This window comes from Zerene cesonia, chromosome 6 (genome assembly GCF_012273895.1).
Source record: "Zerene cesonia ecotype Mississippi chromosome 6, Zerene_cesonia_1.1, whole genome shotgun sequence".
NCBI classification, from domain to species: Eukaryota; Metazoa; Arthropoda; class Insecta; order Lepidoptera; family Pieridae; genus Zerene; species Zerene cesonia.
Window position 1 is genome coordinate 4,924,542 of NC_052107.1, and position 23,403 is coordinate 4,947,944.

The 23,403-nt window shown below is 31.8% G+C and overlaps 1 protein-coding gene across 2 annotated transcripts in view; it reads left to right on the plus strand.

The window, feature by feature from the left end:
• Positions 1-6,637, plus strand: part of LOC119840422 (acid sphingomyelinase-like phosphodiesterase 3a) — a 34,378-nt gene extending 27,741 nt beyond the window's left edge. For both annotated transcript variants that reach the window (XM_038367030.1, XM_038367031.1), the window contains exons 7-10: positions 1,770-1,938; positions 2,250-2,362; positions 4,764-4,951; positions 5,453-6,637. In XM_038367030.1, the coding sequence (XP_038222958.1) occupies positions 1,770-1,938; positions 2,250-2,362; positions 4,764-4,951; positions 5,453-5,675 (693 nt within the window). In that variant the 3' untranslated portion in view covers positions 5,676-6,637. The remainder of the gene's footprint in view (positions 1-1,769; positions 1,939-2,249; positions 2,363-4,763; positions 4,952-5,452) is intronic.
• The last annotated feature ends 16,766 nt before the right edge of the window (positions 6,638-23,403 follow it).

Genomic DNA, 23,403 nt, shown 5'->3' on the forward strand with positions numbered 1-23,403 from the left:
ATTTGAATAGATTCTGTATGAATATCGCTCTCTTGCGGCACTGTAAAGATCATATTATAATATGTTATAGAATATTGTATGTTTTGTATGGCCTTCTAAGATGACACGTTAGAAGTTATTTTAATAATAAATTACCAATAGCAAATTATTTATTCGATAGCAAATAAAAAACAGGAATACATACCTCTGTTATCATAGGAATAGGTGAGAGAAAATAAGTCGTTTTATAATGTAGTGACCCTTTATTACGGCGTAATGTAAAGCGATTTAAAATATTGTGATTAAGCATTAAATAATCATCTGGTATCGATCAATAATGCATAAATATAAATGACTTTATTATCCGCTGTATGACGGATTTATCTCGATGATACTTTTAAAATTCATAAACGCTTCATACTGGCCCGCTTAATGGATAAATTATACAGTGAAATATGAATCCTTTCGAACGTAACAATAAACATAGTTATGTGAATCGATTTCGTAATAATAAATAAGGCTATGGATCAATAAATAATTCTAAAACAGTAACAGATAGAAGCTTCGTGTGAGAATGAGTAAATAAAAAAGTGATTCATGTCATATGTGATTTTTCCTCAATACAGAATACACTTACTATAGTGATTGGTTATGGTACTAAATAAAATATTATGTAAACATGTTATTATATGTTATTGTTTTATTAATATTATTCTGTCAAAATTTCCGTTTTGAAGATTTTATTGATACAGTAAATTGAATACGTAAGTGTTTAATATATGTACATATAAACATCTATATATATAAAATTCTCGTTTCACAATGATAGTTACCCTACTCCTCCGAAATGGCTGGACCGATTATCATAAAATTTTGTGTGCATATCGGGTAGGTCTAAGAATTGACTAACGTCCATTTCTCATACCCCTAAATGATAAGAGTAATGCACAACAGTGTTTGCCTGGTCATCTGAAACATATACAATTTTATTTAAAAAATAAAAATAAAAGTAGGCATGTCGCTTTATGAAAGTAAAATCGTCTATATTCTAAGGCTCTACAAACTCACACTTGCATCAGTGAAAGTAAGAAAGGTCGCATTAAATCGAAGGTAAATCGATTTTCGTAATTAAAACATTAGAAGCTCGTTGTTTTAATAGCCTTTGAAATTGGATGAAAGATCAAAATTGCTTCAGCGCTTTATTTTTACCCTTGTTTTATAATTGCTGCAATCTGGAGATTATAACATGTGGAAAAAAGCAATGAATATTGGAAGCTTTAATAATAAACTCTTAATCTTCTTTTAATGATTTTCGGTGTATTCATCTGCTCATAACCAGTTCTAACCGGATTTTTTACGTAGCAGTTAGGCTTAATATAAAACATTAGATGCAGTAACAACATTGACACCATAGAATTATATCTGGCTTTCTGCATTTACGCAAAAATGTTTGTGTCACTAATAATTATTTTTAAGTAGTGAAATAGTGACAAACTTCATATTAGTTACATTTAAACGGATTATATAGACTTAAATTTAAATAAACACAGTAACGTTCTTCACTAAAAGCATAACAATAATACTTGTACTTAAATGCCGTGTTCAACGTAGTCGAAATCGTTATTTGCATAATTTATAAAAGAAATATGACCAAAAATTAATTACAGCCAACTTACTACAACTTACGTAGACCGAAAGCAAACTCGTTGAATAAGTGTCCAATTTAATTTTACTTTTGCGTGGAAACAAATATCACTACGCTTATCTCTAATGACCGATTATTTTCTCAGGTTTACATAGTAGGACATGCGGCGCCTGGATCAGATTCTAGGTACAACAGTATATCTGCTGAAGCCAATGAGAAATACCTCCGCACTATACGGCAATATGCGCGAATCATCGCTGGTCAATTCTTTGGCCACTTGCATGCTGACACTTTCCGGGTTATTTATGATAAAGGTAAGAAAACTTATTACAGAAAAATGGAGGCGACAAATATTTTGACATACACAGAAATCCCTATATTGATACGACTTTTTGAACATGTGATTATGATGATCTTAGGAGGTAAGCCTTAAAGGAAAACGTTCAAATCGATCAACCTATTAATCAAGAGTAAAAAAAATTTCAGAACACTGCCTGCTTGAAGTATGTACTCGTATATTATATGTTAAACGTTATGAGAATCTCGATTATACAGATAGCAATGTCATCATCACAAATTAAAAAAACTACGTAACTTTGAAATTTTAGAAATATATATTTTACAGAACAACCCGTATCCTGGGCTTTGTTAGCTCCATCCATTAGCCCGCACCGTGAACAAGGAGGTTCAACGAATCCAGGTCTACGACTTTACAAGTTTGACACAGACAGCGGGAAGGTATACATTATTATTGGTTAGCTTTTGTTGGCTTTTGCCTTGGACTTTTTCTATTGCCTAAAGTGGTGGCCCACGTCAGTTCCTAGTGCCTTACTTTTATCTAAGATCTCTATGCAATAAAAAAAACCCTTACTTCCGTGCTTATAGCATTGGTGCAGAACATTAGCCTGAAGTGCCGATTTTCTCCTCTATTTAAAATACTGCTAAGTGTGATTTTAGCTCATAGCGTACACCTCTTCAGATCTCATTCATGACCCCATCGCCTCTTTACAGAGGAATCTAAATTTAATTACCTTATAGATAGAACATCTCCTTAAATATTGCCCACGCTAGTTATTTTCCAATAACACAAAGAATGACCTACTTAAGAAATAATAAGAAAAGCTGTTATTAATCCTTGGCAAGACTTGTATGTGTATTCTTAATGATCACTGCAATAGAACTGTATAGGCTTTGATTAACCAGCAATACAACCACAATTGGTTGCTATTGGTAATCAAAGAAATGGAGGTAAACGGTATGCATGCTACATCGTTAGAAATTCTAACCGTAATTACTAGATTGTGACCTAGACATAGAGTGGATAATTATAATGCATACTTGCCTCAAATTAAGTCTCAAAGACAAACTCAAGGTTACCTAATCGTTCTAGTCAAGCGCTCACTTGATGAAAACGGGGGCTTTTATACCCGATTAAGAAGTGCCACTACAATGAAACTCTACAGACGGCTTCTCGACTAAATCGTTGTAGAAAAGATCTTAAATCAGCTGTTAAATTGATGGCTATGGCAATGTTAATAAAATATCTGTTATGATTGCTTTGTTATTAATGCTATGTTGATAAGTAGTTGTGTAATTATTAAGGTTTTTTCTGGTTGTTATCAAAGCGCACACGTTAAATTATTTCAAATTTAAAAATAAGCTCAAAAATAGGCTTATGGATCAAACACGGATTCAGAAAAGCTCATCAACGTATTTAACGAACTTGTACCCTATTTCACGCACACACTAACATTGCGATTACCCTCACTCTCACACAACTCTCGCACACAAACTCACACACCCACACATACATACATTGTGTGTTTATGAAAATATAATATAACATCCGAGTGAAGGAGACCTAGTGACAAGCACCAGTTATCCACATCCAACTTTGTAAAATTATGGTGTCATATTATATATCAGTCATGTTAAATCTGGTTGTGGATGGAAATTTATGTTTTTATTGTATTGTAATGTTATATTATGTAATAAAATAATATTATAATTATATCATAAATTATTGAAGAAACTTACGATGAATTTTGTTACGAGGAGAATGAAGTAAAATAATAAATCAGTCTTAAATATGTAAAGCCTGGTGACCCATTTTGTTTAAAAAATCGTGTGAAATTCTATACAGTATTTTAGAAATTTAAAGAAAGAAGATTTTAAGTGTATCCTGATAAATTACTGTGCTATAGCAAAAGGGATTACGTTCTTTTAAGAGCTTAATATTTTGTTAAAAATTTGTTAAACATTAGTTGAACATATTTTTATTTATAAGGTGAAAATTTATTTTTATTCCAGTTGTCCAGCTGTCTACGTACCAAATTTCATTGCAATCGGTTCAGTAGTTTTTGCGTGAAAGAGTAACAAACACACACACATCCTTACAAACTTTCGCATTTATAATAATAGTAGGATAGCAGGAAGGAATTTGGATAGGATACTAGTAATATTGTAAATTTTGTAGCTTTTTGACGTTGTAAAGAGTAATCTCTGATTCTATAGCACCAATTAAAACATTTTTTTTATCCTAGAAAGACAAGTTGAGACATCTTAATTTTTGAGATAAATGTCATATAGGCTATAATTTTGTTTTATCATACGAGCTGTCACGACGAACGGCTGGCAATAAGTATTTCTGTAACTGTATACTCTTCGGTTTGCATAATAGCGATAATTTTATTAAATTATTGTTTATTTAATCTTTTATGATCTGCCCTACTCCTCTCCTCTATGCAATTTCTCTCTGTACGTCTGGTTGTTAGGAAGAAATCGCTATATAGCGATAAGACCACCAATTGTTTATATTGCAATTTTATTAAGTTTTTTGTAGTTTTTGTTAATAGCAATAAATAATAAATTATTGTTCGAGTTATATCTGATCTGAGAATGATAACTCTATCTTTCATTACTAAACTATAAATGTCGTTGATGTTTCCCATATATTTACACTTAACACTTTGTAGAAATAAAACTGGGACGACTAAAGTAAAATAAATATATTAAATGTTTCCGATAAAACATTATTATAAGTCCTCAAACGTATTGAAACATTTATATCCTGTAACTATGAAACTTCTCTGACAGCACGCTGCCATAACAGAACTTTAAACATGTTTTTCCTCAACAGGTGTTAGATTACACGCAGTTCTATTTGGACCTTGTGTCTGCGAACCGAGCGGATTCAGGCGCGGAGTGGGTAGCGGAATATAATCTCACCCAGTACTATGGACTCCGCGATGTGTCCGCAGAATCGCTTCACGGATTGGCTGAGAAATTGCGAACTAATACGCCACATGATGCCACTTTCTTTAGCAGGTTAGGTTTTTTTTTTTATGTTACAGTCGGCAATGGAGCTGGTGGGACGCCTGATGGTAAGCGCTACTACCGCCCATGAACATTTGTAGAGGCATAAGGTCCTTTGCAGACCTTAAGACCACTCACCGAAAGAAACACAGCAGAATGCTATTTCACGCCGGTCTTCTGTGGGGGTGTGGTACTTCCCCGGTGCGAGCTGGCCCAATTCGTGCCGAAGCGTGCTCGACTACCACATACAAGGTTTATATATGTAGGTTTTTTTATAACAAAACTATGACTAATTTTACCTATCCTCATTTAATTAGGAGGTTTCATTTACTAACAACAGGCTTTATATACATAAAAATTATTTATGTATATAAATCTGTTGTTAGACCTTCTATCAATTTGAAAATAATACTGTAGATTTCTCTGTCCTTATTACATCAATCGTTTATACAACTATACTGATTTATTTGATTTTCTATCTCATTAATTACCTTTATCGTTTATTTCATATAGGTACCTCCGTGCTTACAACGTGAAATATGAGTACGCAGATATATGCGATGGAGCTTGCGCACACCAACATTACTGCGCGATAACTTGTCTCGAACACCTAGCCTACCAACAGTGCGTTGAGGCCACGGCAAGTGCGCTCGCTGCCTCTGGCCGATCCGCTACACTCATCGCTCCGCTTGTGACCATAATACTCACCTTCATAGCCAGTTTTATAGTGATGTAAATTTTTAAACAATGAAAGACTTGAAATAGCGATAAGTTACTGTGTTCTAAGAGTTTTGAATATAGGTTTATTTTGTACTGCTTAAGATATGAGGCATGTAGTAGGTTTAGGTTTAATAATGTTTCGTTTATTATGATCTACTACTTCATTTCAATATGTATTAAATACTAATTGTAATATAATTGTTTCTTGCTCATTGTCGTCATGTCTCTTATTAAATATTATTTATATATTAATCTAGTCAATTTTTAAATTAGTTATAATCTAAGACGCCAGAATTCACTATATAATAAATACGTTTCAGACGCATTTCATTACATACGAACTGTAACCGATGTTTACAATGAAAGTAATTTTTTATGAATTATAGTAGTTATATTTCTTATCTCAGAATTTAGTATTAATTAGAATAAACGAAAAATTAAGCAAATATATAACTAATGTAAAGGCGTTAACGCCATTAAGGTTAATAATTTAAGTGTAAATAGTATTTGATTAGTAATTGTTATACTCTTTTTAAAATCTAATACTGGCGTTAAACCAAAACATTCTTTGAGGGGAATTGAAAAAATCAAAGAAAGTGTTCATTTCGTCAACAATGTAATAAATTGTCAGTAATAAAATATGATTTTTATATTAAGCTCTGGGATATAATTTTATAATACAAAAAGTTTAAATAAGAACAGAAAAATATATAAGTCTACGCTCATTTGATGCAAGGAGATTATTGAATTTTTGTACCGATTATTTTAAAATAATAAATAAAATGTAAATAGCTTAAATTATAATCAATACTTTTGGAAATTGTAAACGAGGAACAACTAGGATATAAGTATTGTAATTTGCTTGATAATGTTACAGAATATTCCATAAATGGAGATGTTTATAATTTCGCGCCTTTAAAGCAGCATTGAAATCATTAAATGTAGAACAGTGTTCCCGTTGTCGAAAATTGATGTTTAGTTAATAAACGATTGTATTCAACAAATTGTGTTTTAAATAATTCATCATTCATCGTTACCTGTATTTGAAATAATGTGTAGGTACGCTCTACAAATCTTATTAAATATATGTACTCTGAAAACAACCGAGTCGTTGGTTCGCCTGGTGGTAAGCGATCACGACTCCCCGTGAATATTTTCAGAATAAGGGCTGTTGCAACTGTACTTAGGGATAAGAGAAGTAAAAGAAAAATTTAATAACAGTGTATCACTTTCTTTTCATATTCTCATTAAAACCTCTTGCATTTCCTTTCCTACCAGGTTGCCTGGCAGATATTGCTGTCTAGCAATAAGGCCGCCATTTGTACGAATTATCATTGTGCCATTTTCTAAAATCTTTACTTTCTGTTTTGTATAATAAAGTATTATAGATAAATAAATAAATAAATAAATACCACAATTTTTCTTGATATTCGTTTTAAAGTAGAAATAAATGATAGTAAAACTATTCGATCATCGTTTAGATTAATAAAGCATAATATATTCGATGAATCCATACCGCCACGCAGTTTGATCTTTATTATGTTTCCAAGATTAACAAAAGTTTATAGTTAAAAATGCACGAATATGTTCAGTTGATAGTGTTAATGTGATGCAAGTGTAGATTTGGTTCTGTAAGTTCTGTTTTTAAAAATGTCTTCCAAACGTTACATGTAGAGAATCGAAATTCATTTAATGCACAGAATTCGCCTTTACATTGAAGATATTTATCAAGAAATAATATATATAATTAAAAATTATCTTTTAATAATAAACAATAAACTCCACTTAATATTATAAATGCGAAAGTTCTCTCTTCTCTCTCTCTGTCTATTTGTTTCTTGACACTAAAACCATTTAACCGATTTGGATGAAATTCGGTACAAAAATAGTTTGAGAATTGACAAAGGACAAGGGATAGTTTTTATTCCGTAAATTCCCCGGGCACGGAAACTTAGCGGTTAAAACACAAACTGTTTTCCTTTTCCTTTGACTACACGAGCGAAGCCGCGGGTGGAAAGCTTGTATATAGTATATACAAGATAGGCGTAATCATAGTGAACATTAAATAAACAACCAAACGTGACATAAGAATACGAACAGTATAATCTACTTATTCACAGAAAATAACAATATAATTTTTCATATTGCGAATATAAATATGACATTTCACTAAAACGTGACCTAACGGAATCTTTGGGGATTTTACGCAAATTCTTGTTGTTTTCATCATAAAGGCACATAAGGTAAGAAATCAATAATGTTAAGTTATGGATGTAGAGTAATATTGTATTAATTTTTTTCTAGCTACTATATATTGTATTGAAAATTTATATGTTTCTTTTACACAAAACGCCATCTGCTACAGCTTATGTGGTGAATAGTTGTTTAACTCTATATTAAATTTTAACTTGTTTAACTTTATCTTAAATATAATTTACGAAAAACGTAAGTTTTAGTACCGTTTTTAAGAATAACTCAATAAAAATTAAATGTTTGAAATATTAAAAGTAAAAGCTAATGAAATAATAGAACATTTAAAATATTACGTTTAATATATCCTTGATATTAAAATGTCACAAATTAAAACAAAATTAAGCAATTACTTTCAAAAGGTATAAATGAAGTCACTCGAATATATAATAGAAACAAATCCAACGAATTATATCGGATATGAAAAATGATATGTTCACATTATAAAATAAATACTTTGGAGGATCGTAGAGATATAATTGACGCTATGTTATTGTACGATATCGTAAATAGTAACTTTGATTTTCCCAAAGCATTAGAATTTATACAGTTTCGTGCGCCACTGCAGCGTACTCGCCACACACCTCTCTTCAATGTGCAGGTAACATCCACAAATTATCTTAAACACTCACCCTTTCTGAGACTTCCTAATAATTATGATAATAAATTCTCTTCGGCGGATCCTTTCCAATTATCTTGCACTAAGTTTAAAAAAGTTTTATTACAGCTGATCCGTCAGGAAATATAAAAAACACAGAATCACTACACATACATACATATACTCACTTACTCACTCACACACACACACACTAACTCACTCAACACAAACTTACTCACTCACACTCACTTATACTGCAGTTATATCGGGTATGTCTGAATCTCCACTTGGAACCTTATTTTTCGATTTCTTTTATTTTAGTTATTTATTGTTTTTTCGTTTTGTTCACACACTGTATTGAATAGTTAATGGTGTACCTTGTTATTGGCGTACATATTTGTAAAAGGAACTATTTATTGTATGTTTAGCTGTAAGGTACCTTTTTAAAAATAAATAAATAAATAATAATAAATAAAAAAATGTACCCCTTTCCGTTTATTTACACATTCTTATACACTTCGTGTCGTATCATGGATGATGGATGAAATAACCCGAAAGAAATAAGTATACATTGTTATGTTTTTTCCGTCAGTACCTAGGTACGTAGAATGTACTGGTGGGGAAAAAATATAACGCGATAAGTGTAACCAAAGAGGGTAACGTACAATGTCCTGAGGGCGGTATCATGTTGTGCATAGTAAGCGACTATAGAACATCTTGTCATGCAAATTTATGTTAAACACAAAAGTCGATCCGCGTTCCCTTGATGGAACATTCTCCGCGTCAACATATTATTAAGTTATTCGAAAATTTTCCACAACTGAATATGCTGACGGTACTGTAAAGAAAAAAATGAACACAACTTATGGAGAACAGGGACATGCATTTGCGCATGACTCGGTGATTGAAACGTACTGCCTGATTACGACCGATATCTAACAGATATGCATAATGTATGAAAATTTTAGCTGTCTCGCTTTTACGGTTTATGTCTGGTGACAGACAGACGTAGAGACGGACAGACAGTGGATGAACAACGAAATCTTATTCAGTAATTAGGTCTCTTTAGGTATGAAATCATTTTACGGGATCTTGTAATTAGGTACTATTGTTTTTTTCTTTTAAATTTTTTAGACTACTTTAATAATAATAAAGATTATTAAATGAAATAATATAGCTACGTAGTTTCTTTTATCAGTATGGTCGATGTCTATCAAAAATTAATAAACAAATTTTTATATTTAAAGTTAGCTGTTTTCCAATTTATTATTAATAACTATTAACTATTGACCCATGAATAAACTAATGGATTAGATGCTATATTCAATTATTAAAGTACATGATTATCCTGCAAGTACAATTTTTTAATTGATCTAATTGTCTATTTAACAAAAATATAATAACCTTCCTTGCTTCTTACCACAAAAATTAAAAGAAACTGCCCAATTGCTCTTGCTATTCTCGAGTTTACGCTTAGCAGAGCAGTTGGCGGTTCATTTTTATTTACATAAATTAAAGATATGCTTAAAAATTCAATACCAATAAATTTATAAATTCAGTTAGCTGTCCTCACCACACGTACTGTGAATAATTATATCAATTTAAAAAGCGCAAAGCTTTTCTGGCATTTTAACCTTTTTAAAAATGTATTCCAAAAAGTTTATCAAACGTGTCGCAATATTTAGTTATATGTATTAAAGTTTTGAAACTTTGCACGTGCTTTCGAAAATGTGATCAATATTGTTTAAATAATGTCACTGTATATGCTATTAGCGCTACCGCATCATTTCATTTTTAGTTAAACATCTATTCGTTATATTTCATCAGTTATAGAACTTACGCAAACTGTCAATACGACAAAAAATCGTAAATACCCGGTTTGTTTAATTTAAAAGTAAAACATCTATCAAACAAATGTTCAATTCGTGCGCATAAGCCTTTATTAATTCCATACTTATATCTAATTACAATTTTATAATGGTTGTTAGTATGGTTAGTGTTAACAAAATCTATAGTTAAATCTCTATTCTATAATATTTTGTTTATTAATATAGCATGTGTTTTATTGTGCGCATAATATCAATTAAATAGTCCATCTGCGAATGCTAACTATTTATACAGTAAGGTGCGAACTAGACCTTTTTTGTTAATTAACATTGTATATAGCACTTCGTCTTGAATGTTGCTGAAAAGATTGGTTTATTTAGGAGACAATAAAAGTCTGTGATCAACTCTATGGATTGTATGAATATCACCATCTACTAAATAATTTACTAGTGTAGAATTCAAACATCGTGAACTGGCTTCATACTTTTTTATTGTTTTTTGAACAAATCGCCGACTACCTTTTAGGTGTGAATGTCCTATGCCATGTCAAAATTCAATAGGGTTGACTTACAATGGAGACGAATGATTGTGTCGGTTACTAATGGTATGTTTTTCTGACGAAAATGTGACATTAACTGAGTAGTGGCTGAATGAATTAGAGTATCAAATAGTAATGATATATTATTGTGTTCTCGGTAATGAATTGTGACCAAACGCATGCTGTTTTAGGCCACCGTATATCGATTGGTATCATAACCGTGAAGGTAAATTAATTAAATACACTTAAACTTCACAAGTAAACCCATAATGGCCCATATCCTTTTCCTTACCCTTCCCAATACTTTCCCTTATTCCTATCGCCAATCCTTTCTTAATCCCTTCCCAAAAAGTCGGCAATCCATTTTTAGAGGCGTAAGGTCTGCAATGGACCTTATGCCTCTCCAAATGTTCATCGGCGGTGGTAGCGCTTACCATCAGGCGTCCCACCAGCTCCATTGCCGACTGTAATAAAAAAAAAAAATGAACCTCTTATGCCGTCATCTGCAAAATGTTAATGTTCAAAAAACAAAAACAGTGTTGAATAGGAAATTTTTTTCCCATTAACGTTAAACAACAAGAATACCCACGAATATATTATTCAAGAAACTATATGATACATTTTCTCGTTTCAAAGTTTCACCTCTAGTTTCGGTAACATTACTCCAAGGGATAAAATAACAAAAGATGCAAGAAATACATTATTTTATAGACTGACTCCTTTCTATGCGCGGTATTCTTAAAGTTAGTCAAAGTTAACGTTCTAGAGGCGTAAGTTTTGAATAAAGGTAGTGATTTGGATGGGATTTTATGATTACTTTGGGACTCTGTATGTAAATCTTATGAGGTAATATATTGGGATCGAGTTTTTACGTACCGCGGTAAAATTCGATGTAGCGTAAAAAGTCGGCTTTGTGTTTGGGGAGTTTGCTTCTCCATATTTTCTCATGTCTATATAAAATGGCTTTAACAAGGTTTAGGAACAAAAGCTTTTGATGTATTATATATAGGGTCGTAAGATACAATATATACTGCGAAATGTTCGTTCAAATTGATCAATTGTTACGTGTATATTTAATCTGAATCTCGGAAACGGTTCTAATGAATTTCATGAAAGGTCATTCGGCATTTTGTTCCAGATTTTGACCACGGCGTACACAAACAAATTTGCACATATTATGTATCTTCCAATATTTCAAACTATCTCTGCAACACAATAGTGGATAGTATTGAATGGATATGAATCAAATAATGGTCGCATTTTTATAAACTACTAGCTGCGCCCCGCGGTTTACCCGCGTTAGTCCGTAGGCATATTATTGTTTTATTCCAGTTGTCCAGCTCTCTACGTACCAAATTTCATTACAATCGGTTCAGTAGTTTTTTCGTGAAAGAGTAACAAACAGACACACATCCTTACAAACTTTCGCATTTACAATAATAGTAGGAAGTAGGATAGTAGAGTCTTAAAAAACAATGTTAATGAGCGTTATATTATACATATTCAGAAATTTACTTCAGTTCAATAATACAAATCCAGGTCAAATGCTGAAAGATCTTTCATCGATCTAGCTAGGAATTAAGTAACAGTTTCTATTGTTACCTCATGATGGATGTATTTTAGGCAAAAACATTTCTTTTAAATAAATTACAAAAGCAATATTACTGCTATTGTCTAATTCATTTTAAATTAAATTAAATTAGAACCAGTAAAGTAACCATTTTTAAATAGGATCAATTTAAAAATATTGTGTACCAAGCAAAGCTTAATATTAATTGGCATATTATGACGCATAATAAATGTATATCACAACAGTAATTTTAAATATAAAATTTTAATATGTTGATATTTAATATTGTAAAATCTTTAACGACGATTTTAAGTCATTAGATTGCATTAAAATACAAAAAAATCTCGTTTTAATTACAAAATGTGTACATTTACTTAAAGCAGTGTTATTTTGAACAAATATTGACGCTAGAAAATCGTACGTGACTCTCTCGACCGCCGGCGCTTCTGAGCAAATCCTGTAATTATCAATTTGTACTAAAATAAAATGGCTATCGCACAGTAATATGACAGTGCTTAATCTATTTCATAACTGCACTTTAAGCCTCAGTTTTCACCACCTTCACTTGTAAGGATAAACATATTTAATTGGAAAGAAAGGAAGGCATTTAACATCATATACATATCTATATTAATATTATAAAGCTGGAGAGTTTGTTCGTTTGAACGCACTAATCTCAGAAACTACTGTTCCGATTTGAAAAATTATTTCAGTGTTAGCCATTTATTGAGGAAGGTTATAGGTTATATATGTACCACAGGCGAAGCCGGAGCGGACCGCGAGTAACAAATAAATTTCCAGTACAACTTTGCTCGGTTTAACTTCGTGAAGTTAGATTGTTTATAAGCGTTTCTTCCAAGATCATTTAGGCATTTTTAAGTGAACACGTGCATTAAGAAGACACAAAACAATATAAACGTCAACCTCAAAGCAAACACTCACTGACTTCGTTGCTTAATAACGCCATCTGCTGGAACTTTAATTATTCGCCAAAAAATAGTATTAGTATTATTATTCGCCAATAGATGCCAGGAAGAGTCGCCAAGTTTAAGTCGATAAAACACGAATATGACATTTTCTCAAAAAGATTCCTAGCTAGATCGATTTATCGCCCCCGAAACCCCCTATATCCTAAATTATATTTTTTATTATACATATATATACAAGAATTGCTCGTTTAAAGATATAAGATATACATGGCATGCAGCATGAAAACACCCGGTGGCTTTGACGCAAGACGTTGCAGCTATGGTTTTCAGTTTACCCTCACGTTTTCGAAACATTTTATGTGAGTATGTCAGACATCATACATGCGGTTACAAGACCAAGAGCGATACAAAAGAAACGGTCTAGGTTCTATCCCGGTGATTGATATTATGTGAAATGCATCTGCTCTATAACTGACAACCATTTTACTTCTGGAGCATATGCATGTAATAAAAATAATCAATTATACTAAACGTAACGAGAAAAAAGTGATTACTTCTATATAAAAAGCATTTCGTACGGTTTTATACTATCAGTAGCAGCCCACTTAGCCATTTGTAAGAACTAAGCAAGTCATTCCCGAACAAAGAACCATCAATCTTGATCAAAGAGACACCCCGAGGAGCATTCTTTTAAACTTGGAAAAGGCTCGTATCAAAATATTTTTCCCTTATCTTAATGGGTCGGGTTTAAATCTAATAGCATGCATTAGCGAGGTTTACTTAGGTTGAGCGATTTTCTGGGCCAAATGTTTATGTCTAACTTTGTATATCTGTGTGAATATCTAGTGACGTATTAAAATGTTTATTTATTTGTACATACAGTTTATAATAAGATTTTCCCCTGCGGCTTTTCTTGAATGCATTTCACGTTCATACGTTTCAGAGAGTCATTTTAAATATACATCCCCAAAGATTTTTTATATCTATTGTATTAAAATACTAATATTTATAAACAGGTAAATTTTGTGTTTGTGACCTTGTAAATCTGGAACCACTGCACCGATCTCAGAAATTCTTTCACCGTTGAATTTGATCCATGATTAATATAGGCTAGAGTACCTGTATTTTTTTTATTAGTAAAGTTAATTCGGTTTAAGTCTCAACGAAATTGATCCACTGATTCAGGTGAGCATTACTGATATTACTACTACGATTAAGATAATTATGGTAATTAATAATGGTACGAAACTAATATTTTCTTCAAATTAATTGAAACAAAGCACAATAAGATCAAGGGTAAGGGCTACATAAATCACCCAGTTGACGAATACGGACCTTCTAATTGTAAAAACCATTTCATCCTGTCCATGTTCCATTACACGCCCCGTGACATTTACACATACATTCGACATAATATTGTCTCTATTGTAATACGACATAATATGCGATTTTTATGATATGCAGAGGCACTAAAATACGCAAGAGAAAAATACCTTTGTGTATTTATGTATACAGACGATTTTTCCGTGCAAATGTAAAAGCTAATAGAATGCTGTATCAACGCGGATCTTCGGGCACAGATTTGACAGTGACATGTACGTAATTAGATTGGATACATGACAGTGGGAATGAATTTGCCGGAATTTCACCTAGCAATATTGTATATTCGAATTACTCTTTGTAACTCACTTTGAACCAGTACTGGATAGCCCGACTGACAGACACAGAATTTCTAGTTATTTGTGATGCCAATGATAATTTCTGTATGGGCTTTCAAAAAGCGAGTTTTGTATGACGCTGCGTTTAAATGCTAATCATAATCGACTTTTGTATATAAGATCTCAGAAAAAAATCTTTGTGTTTTGTGTACAAAGGTTTATTTTATTATTTCATTATTTTAAGGAAATATGGCGATTGCTAAGGCCTTTTAAAATTTTGTCACTCAGAGTTATATAAAATAATAAATAGCTGCAGTATGTATTACGTTAGTGTCTTATTAAACTTCAAATGAAAGTTTATATTTATCCGATAACTGGCAACGCCGTACAATATTACAAGGTTATTTAATGTTACACGCTCAAAGCGAGAATAAAATGAAATTATATAAAAAAAATTGATAAATGATGAATGTGGTCTGTGATATGGTCCAACTTTTGCCGGTATTTTACATAAGATACCTCGTTAATGAAAATCCACACAGTCATTCAAACCATGATATTTTATGTCACTTCTTATAATTTCATACGTAATGTAAATTAATTGTTCAATTCATTGTATTGTAAACAAAATTTTAAACAAGCGTGTATTTTCTTGAAAGCAACGTCAAGAAATCAAAAACGATTCGAATGCTTTTGCGAACCAATTCAAATGTGTTATTTCTATTCAAGCTAATTTGTTCATGTGTAACATTTTTTGCGAGTTCCTTATCTTTCTGCTAGAAGTATTAAATAGCTATGCTCAATAGATGTATTATTTCCAATACATCACATTCATGAACAACGAGGACAAAAGGAAATAAACCTTACAAAACAGCCCATTCTATTTATGACATTTTGAGTTTTATAATATAATCAAATTGAAGAGCGCACAATACACAAAGGAACACGGTGAAGCAATAAAATTTCAATCCATTTCATATGAATTTTGTATTCAAATCTTAATTTAACAGATAACCTATAACATGACTCATAGCTTCGCGCCCGCGGCTTCGTCCACAGAGTCTAAGGACAAGATATTATAATCTAGAGCTTTAGCATCGTTCCTGTTCTTATGAAGACGATACAGACAGACACATGGAGTTATTTTCGCATTTGATATACTAGAAATGATTTTTGGTTAATATAGTTTGCACAACTTTTGCTACATAAAAAATAAAAATAAAAAATATATTAATAAACAATATCGAATATATCTCTCTTTAAAGTGTTCCGATAAAATGGAAGTAGGGCAGTTATTATCAGGTACTTAATCTTATATTTCACCTCAGGTCAAATGCAGCCTTTTGTAAATCTTCTGAAGAGCTTTAAAGATGTCCGTGCTAAGGTAAGGGTAGTTATTTAATGCGAATAGTTTCTCTAGAAAATCTCAGATCATAAAGTATATTATACTCACACCCCCGCCGCTTACACAGAGATAAATGATGGAGCAGTCATACCGAAGCGAACACAATTTTTTCAATATTTACATCGAAATAACCATACATTTTAGAATTTGGCAAGCGATTTAAAGAAACAGATCGACTTAAAAAAACTGACTCAAATATAATATTAAATGTTAGGGTACATGTTTTGAAGACTGTGAAAGTTTGTTTGGTGATAATGTTGTTGTTTGTTTATCGTTCTTTCACGTCGCAAGGGATTGATTTTATGGTTATATTCTGTGTTTGGATAAGTTGAGGATTGTTTTGAGGGGGTATTTTTGTCGAGATGAAACTTTCTTATGACAATCAAAATTATTATTTTATATTCATCATTAATTCATTTAAAAGTCCTTTGTGAGCAAATCCATGAACCTTTATAAAATAATATCCTAGAAAGATATTCCGAACCGTAGCAAACTTACATATTATATTCGATACGGTGCAACATACAGCCATTTGTCCGAGTTGGCAGGTAGCCCAATGGGCGTCCGGATGGCCAGCAAGATGCTATGGCATTTGGCGCTTTATGACTCGGTGCTTTGTTCCCCTATTACGTACGCAATTGTTCGTATTGTTTATTGAGGGGTTTCTTTTTGCTTGATATAAAGCCAAGGTGACGAGAAAATTAAGCTCATAATATTTATGAGCTACAAGCGCACAATGCTACATTTTTAGTAAAAGTGTAAATGTTCCTTATCCTAAATACTCATACATAATATACGCACTATTTAAAATAACTGAGCTGGATTTAAAACGCGATATTTAAATTATGAGACTACAAAAACAACATTATGCGATCCATTATTCCGTGTTATTTATCTTAATATGCAATCCATAATATTTTAATTGAATTATTATTATGTGTTTTGTACGGGATTGATAAAACTCATCGATAGTAGCATATCACAAATATTGTTATAATAAAAGTAACACCATGACAATTGTTCTAGTGCCAACAAATATAGCAGTCTTATATTCACACAGAAGCCTTAATAGAATAAAGCTACCCATTTCAGTTTTCGAATATCCTCTACACCCTTGAGACAACGTTTTCCTTAAAAGAAAATAACATTTGCCGACCTCGTTACAATAAAACGATATTTTGAAATATTGTCTTTGAATTTTTGCCGTCCGATACATTGAATATATTGTTAAGTTTGACAAGGCTTCGTTATTTATGCCTATAATTTACATATTCTGATTAACAGTTTAGTTAACTTTAGCATTTGCTGAAACAGTAATGTTCAATGAGCAGATTTCATTATTTTTACACGCTTTTTATTAGCTTCACTTGTATGTTTGTTTGTAACCGACTTCTTTGGGCGCGATTTTGACCCACTTTAAACGGCCAGATTTCGTTCAAACTTTGTAGATTTATTGAGGACCGATGACAATACACTAATTTGATAAAATTATTCCAGTTTTCAATTTGCAAAATATGATTTTTGTCAAAGCGTATTTTTTTAGGTTTTTAAACTATTATATTTTATTATTTAAAATGTAAATGATCGTCTATCAAGCTCAAATTCTTTAGTTGCCATCGATAGTCGATGTGACATTAAGCTGGAAGTAAGATGTTCATCATAAAGGGAGGCCGTTAAAGCCATAACTTTCAAGGTATTTCTTGTTAAATTTGAAATATGGAAATAAGAATGAACATATCAAAAGTCTTCACATGAAAGCGGTTTAAGTCTATGAGAAATTGTCTCATAAAAACCAAAACAATCTCAACTAATTTATGTTATGATTCAACAGGACATTTCAGCTTCAAAAATCTCAAATTTGGATACCTTTGTTGTGTATTTATTTGCAAATCAGTGGAAAAAAGTTGGAGTAGTTTGCCTAAACGTGTATTTTTATACTTTTCCTTGCTTCATTGCACATTTTTGTTACGCACACAAAGCACATACGTGCACACTTCCTATTCTCCACATTATATAAAAAATTGAATTATATTAAGCGCGTGATATCACAAAAGTATTAAAATACTACACTATTTACTATCACACTTCTAAAATAAATACATATTCACATTCACATGAATTTTCTCTTTTATACATCAACCCTAGTATCCGACCACATATCTGCATTAATTCTGCTTCAACGACCGCATTGTTCGGGGACATTTTTTGTTCATTCATTAGGAGCTTTGTTCTCAAGTTACCGTAATATTGATAATTCTCGCGCTGAATGTCCAGTAAAAATTGTACCCATTTTCAAAATGTCAACGTGAAGTTACACGATTTTAAAAGTATGACTATTTTATGTGTGATTACTTCTTGATTCCAGGTATTGAACCTTGATTCAAGGGTAATATTACATTTGCAACCGACATAATATAAAACGAAATAGAAGAATTCAAACACTTAGGGAAGACGGTGACTTTTTTGGTATAAAAAAATTCGTGTAAAATTTCTAAGTATCTGTGAGATCAAATTGCAATCGTAAAAATATTACGTATTTTAGCAAAATATTTGACCAATTTATGTTTCTTTGTTTAAACATGTACTATGCCAGAAAGAGTATCTACGAGGAGAATAAAATAAAATGAATTCATTGGGTCTTTTGCGTAATTGGGAACGAGTTATATCGGTCAAGTTACTCTCACAGAAGACCGGTTAAAGGTTAAAGATAGGAAAACTATAAGAAACGACAGTGGTTACATCATTGATGTTTTAAAAGTATACCACCATACATATATATAATATTGCCAATAATTTGAAAATATTATCCGTTCATTAAAATCTGTATGTACTGACGTTTAACTTATTGGATTTATTAAACTTGGATTAGCACGGAAATGTTATAAATAGATAATTAAAAGGTAATGTAATAATCAAATTTAATTTAATGGACAGCGTTTGTAAGATTTTTTGCTATGAAAAGAATGTTTATTGAAGTTATTTGTAATCGCCTTTGCGATGAGGATTTTTTATAATTAGCAGTGTAATAGTTTTAATTAACAATATGAAACCATGATTTTATTACAGTACATTAAAATGGAGGCTCAGATACGTGATCTAGGAGGATGGGAGGAGCCATTTTGATAAGGGTTTGACGTGGGATCGGCAAATCACAATTATGTGGCCTCTATATCGTTTCACCTGGCTTTCAGCTAATATAGGAAATTTAATTGCGACGTAAACTAAAGTTTCTAGTTGGCTTAATAACAAGCCAACAAGGACAGTGTTACTGACTCCAAACCATCCTTAATAACAGTTAATGTTATGAAGGTAGGCGGTCATTTGAAAATTTCTTAATTATTCTGGAAATAGGAAGACTTACTGAGAAGTATGGATGTCAAGGTACAGGTAGAAATTTATCTATATAATATTCGGTAAAGGAGTTGGTGGGTGAACCGTTGGTCAGCGCTACCCGCAAAATGTGTTAGTCGGTGTATTAGTACCATTAATATAACACTAAATAATAATAATTTGATAACGAATTTTTTTCTCGAATTCCTTACTTTAAATCGACTTCCATAAGGAAGGAAGTTGCCAGAAGAAAGAAATACATAATTAAATACAACTTCATTCTCAAATGACATGTTTTTAGTTAGTAAACTTTTTCATTTAATTTCGATGAAGATGTATTGCATTTGAATATAAATGTTATTTGTATAAAATTAAATGCGATTTAAAAAATAAGTCCACCATGCCGGTCCTCTCGGTGAGGTGTATGAAATTTCGCCGTAGAATCCTCATCAACACCGTGCCTTTGACCGCTAGGCCTTCCAAGAAAAAGAGTTCATTTTTTTATTTTATTTATTTACAGACACAAACTAATTTTATACAAAAGAATTTCGCCGTAACATCCCTCCACCGTGCTTTTGATTGCTAGGCCATGCAAGAAAGTTAAATTTTTTAGTTTATTTATTTAATATATAGCAATTGTAAGTAGCAATTGTAGTATATAGCAATTGTAGTTTATTTATTAAATATATAGCAAAATAAATGGCTTAAATTCATATATGCCAAGTCCAATTAATGTCATCATACTTGATTTCAGAGCTCGATCTATCAAGAGTTGAATTAATTAATCCTTTAAATTCATTTCACGATAAGAGTCAATGGTTTTGACAAATACTAATGGGCTAATATTGACAACAAAGTGCGTGTTTAACTGAATTATACGAATGCCAAATAACTCTAACAAAATATGTACCTAAACAATAGGTAATATCATGAAGTTTTAATAGATCCAGACCCAGACGATACAATGGTGTGCTTCTTATTTCATATACACTATATACGTATTCTTTATCTAGACTTGTTTGGAAGAAATCACCTCAAAACGGTAAGGTTGCTACTTCTTTAAGTATTACTGAATTTTTTTCATACCTTTGTTTGAGTAGACTCAACGCCCAAATCACATTTCCCTCCAATGCGATTCCAAATGTTCTTTTTATATTAAACGAAGGTTCACGTTTCAAACGAAATGGAACGGTGTCAAATTGTAATTTCTCTCGCGAAATTAAGGACATTTCTTTTTATAACAATGCTTTTTATTTTGTAATAAAATAAATTACATGCTTTTTTACAATTACAATTTCGAATGGTGCGAAATGATAACTGAATTTCACGACGCAATAAAGCGAAAGGTATTACGTTTTCTTTATGGGATTCTTAGCTTCATAAAATGTGAAGTGCTTCCAATGATTAAAGTCATGTGAACGTGCTTATAACGTTTTTTATAACAATACAGTAAAGTTGGTAATTTGTATGGTATTAACCATACAAATTACACACACACTGCTGGAATTGGATCATCCATTTAGTACAACCTATAGGGGTGGATCGTCAGTAAGAATGTTTCAAAAATAGAGTAAAATATTTTCTTTGAGAACAGAATTAGTTGAGTTTGTATGCAAATAATGATTAATATTAATTATAGCCAAATGTATGTATGTAATATATTTTAGATTATAGTGAAATCCTAAATTAATGAATAAGCCTTTTTCAGGGCAGTTTATAAGCAATACAGTATTTACAGTAGCCCAACTTTACCAAGATAAAACCTACCTAATTTAGGGCAATAGGACGGTTGAAGGTTAACTGCTTCCATGAGTTTTATTATTTATTCAAGCCGAAATATAACTCTGAATAGATAAAATTACTTAATGATGATAATATTATATACATGTTTTTTTAATCATGCTGTAAGCTCATAGCACAGGAATTTATTAATGACGAGCAACGTTTTAGAAATTAAAAAGCTATCCACTTGCCAGTTTTTAAGTGACTTAAAAAAAGAATGAGGTTTTCAATTCGACTGTATCCCTATTTTGTGTTTTAAGCCTAGGTGTAACAATTTGAAGGTGGTTTTACTTTCAGCATTCTATGAACAAATATTTTTTTCTCGATATATTTCTTACCGACTCTTTGATAATCTATACCAATATTTTAAAGAGATACGTACAACTTGTGAATTGGTAGTTTGTGTATCTCTAGATCTACTGAATTCAAAAAACATCCTGCAGTCTATAAACTAAATTCATGTACATATCAGAGAAAATAGAAGAAACTCAATTTCAGTATCTTCGTTATATTACGATAACTAACAACAGCAAACGATTTCGTGTTGTTATACAATATTTTACAATTCGGAGTACCAGGCTTATTGTTAAGGACTATAATATAATCACTTGTTTGAATTAAGTCGGTAGGAAATTGCGACCCATATTTCAAACAATATTCATAATAGCTGAATGCTTGATTGAAGTAGAAATTTGTCAATCCTTTGGAGTGAAATATAACTGAATGATAAGGTTTATGATATATCTGTATCTACCTATAACTTATATATATAAAAGATACGTGTAAAATTTGGCACAATTTGGCGGCTGAAGGTACGGATTTCTGGAATAAGCGTCCTGCCTTTTTGCAAAATCTGGACTCTGTTTGGACTTAACAAATAAAGATAGAATTGATGACGGGAATTAAGGAATGCACTGGAAAGGGTGAGGTTCTGTACCTCACCTTTCCCAGTCCATAAAGGCATCCGGCTCTCCTACTCACCTTCTGTGGGGGTTTGGTATTTTCCCAGCTGGGTCATTTCATGCCGAAACATACTCGATTCCTACATTAAAATTTTATAGGTCGCTTAATCGCCCTAATCTTCAGACCAAATTAGATGTCTTATGCCTTTTTAAAAAATCTCTCTCAGTTAAAACTTGAAACTGAGTTTGTGTGACCCAATTGCTATATAAACGAGGCATCATTGAAAATGCTTAGCACGCGTGTCACGGTGATAAGATAACTTTGTTACTATCGCTTTTAGAAGTAGTTATAACTGGTAATAGTGGTTTGTTTTAATTAATGCAGATGTATGTTAGAGGTTAAACGTGTAGTGTAGGTTCAAAGGTTATATAAGAGATTGTATTTTGAACGAGTGATTCGTCTCCGTCGGATATTTAAGTGCCCTAATTAAGTCGCTTCAATTCCATTGCATTTGAAATACTAGCATCAAATATCAATATTTATTATGGCAATTACTTATGGTGATCTACAGATCAATCTGCAGTCAAACAAAGAAAAATTTATACGTAGTGGTCTCCCATCGCAATACTTGTTAAGATTCAGAGAGAGAGACATTATTGTACAAGATTCCATGTTCGGGAATAAATTCTTCAGTCAACTACTGTTTTTTTATCATTCATCATTCATGATATTTTAGCCATAAAACATGAAGGAATCTTTCTATACATATTATATGTAGATGCCGATACATGTTCAGCCAATTTGTCTCAATTCTGTTGATAAACAATTGCAATGATTAGGACGAGAGAATTAAATGTAATTTCTACACATAAACACATAATACAACCAAAGTCAACCCAGATATTGAACCTATAAATACGAAGCGATTTTAAGAATAAAAAAATGAAACAGTTT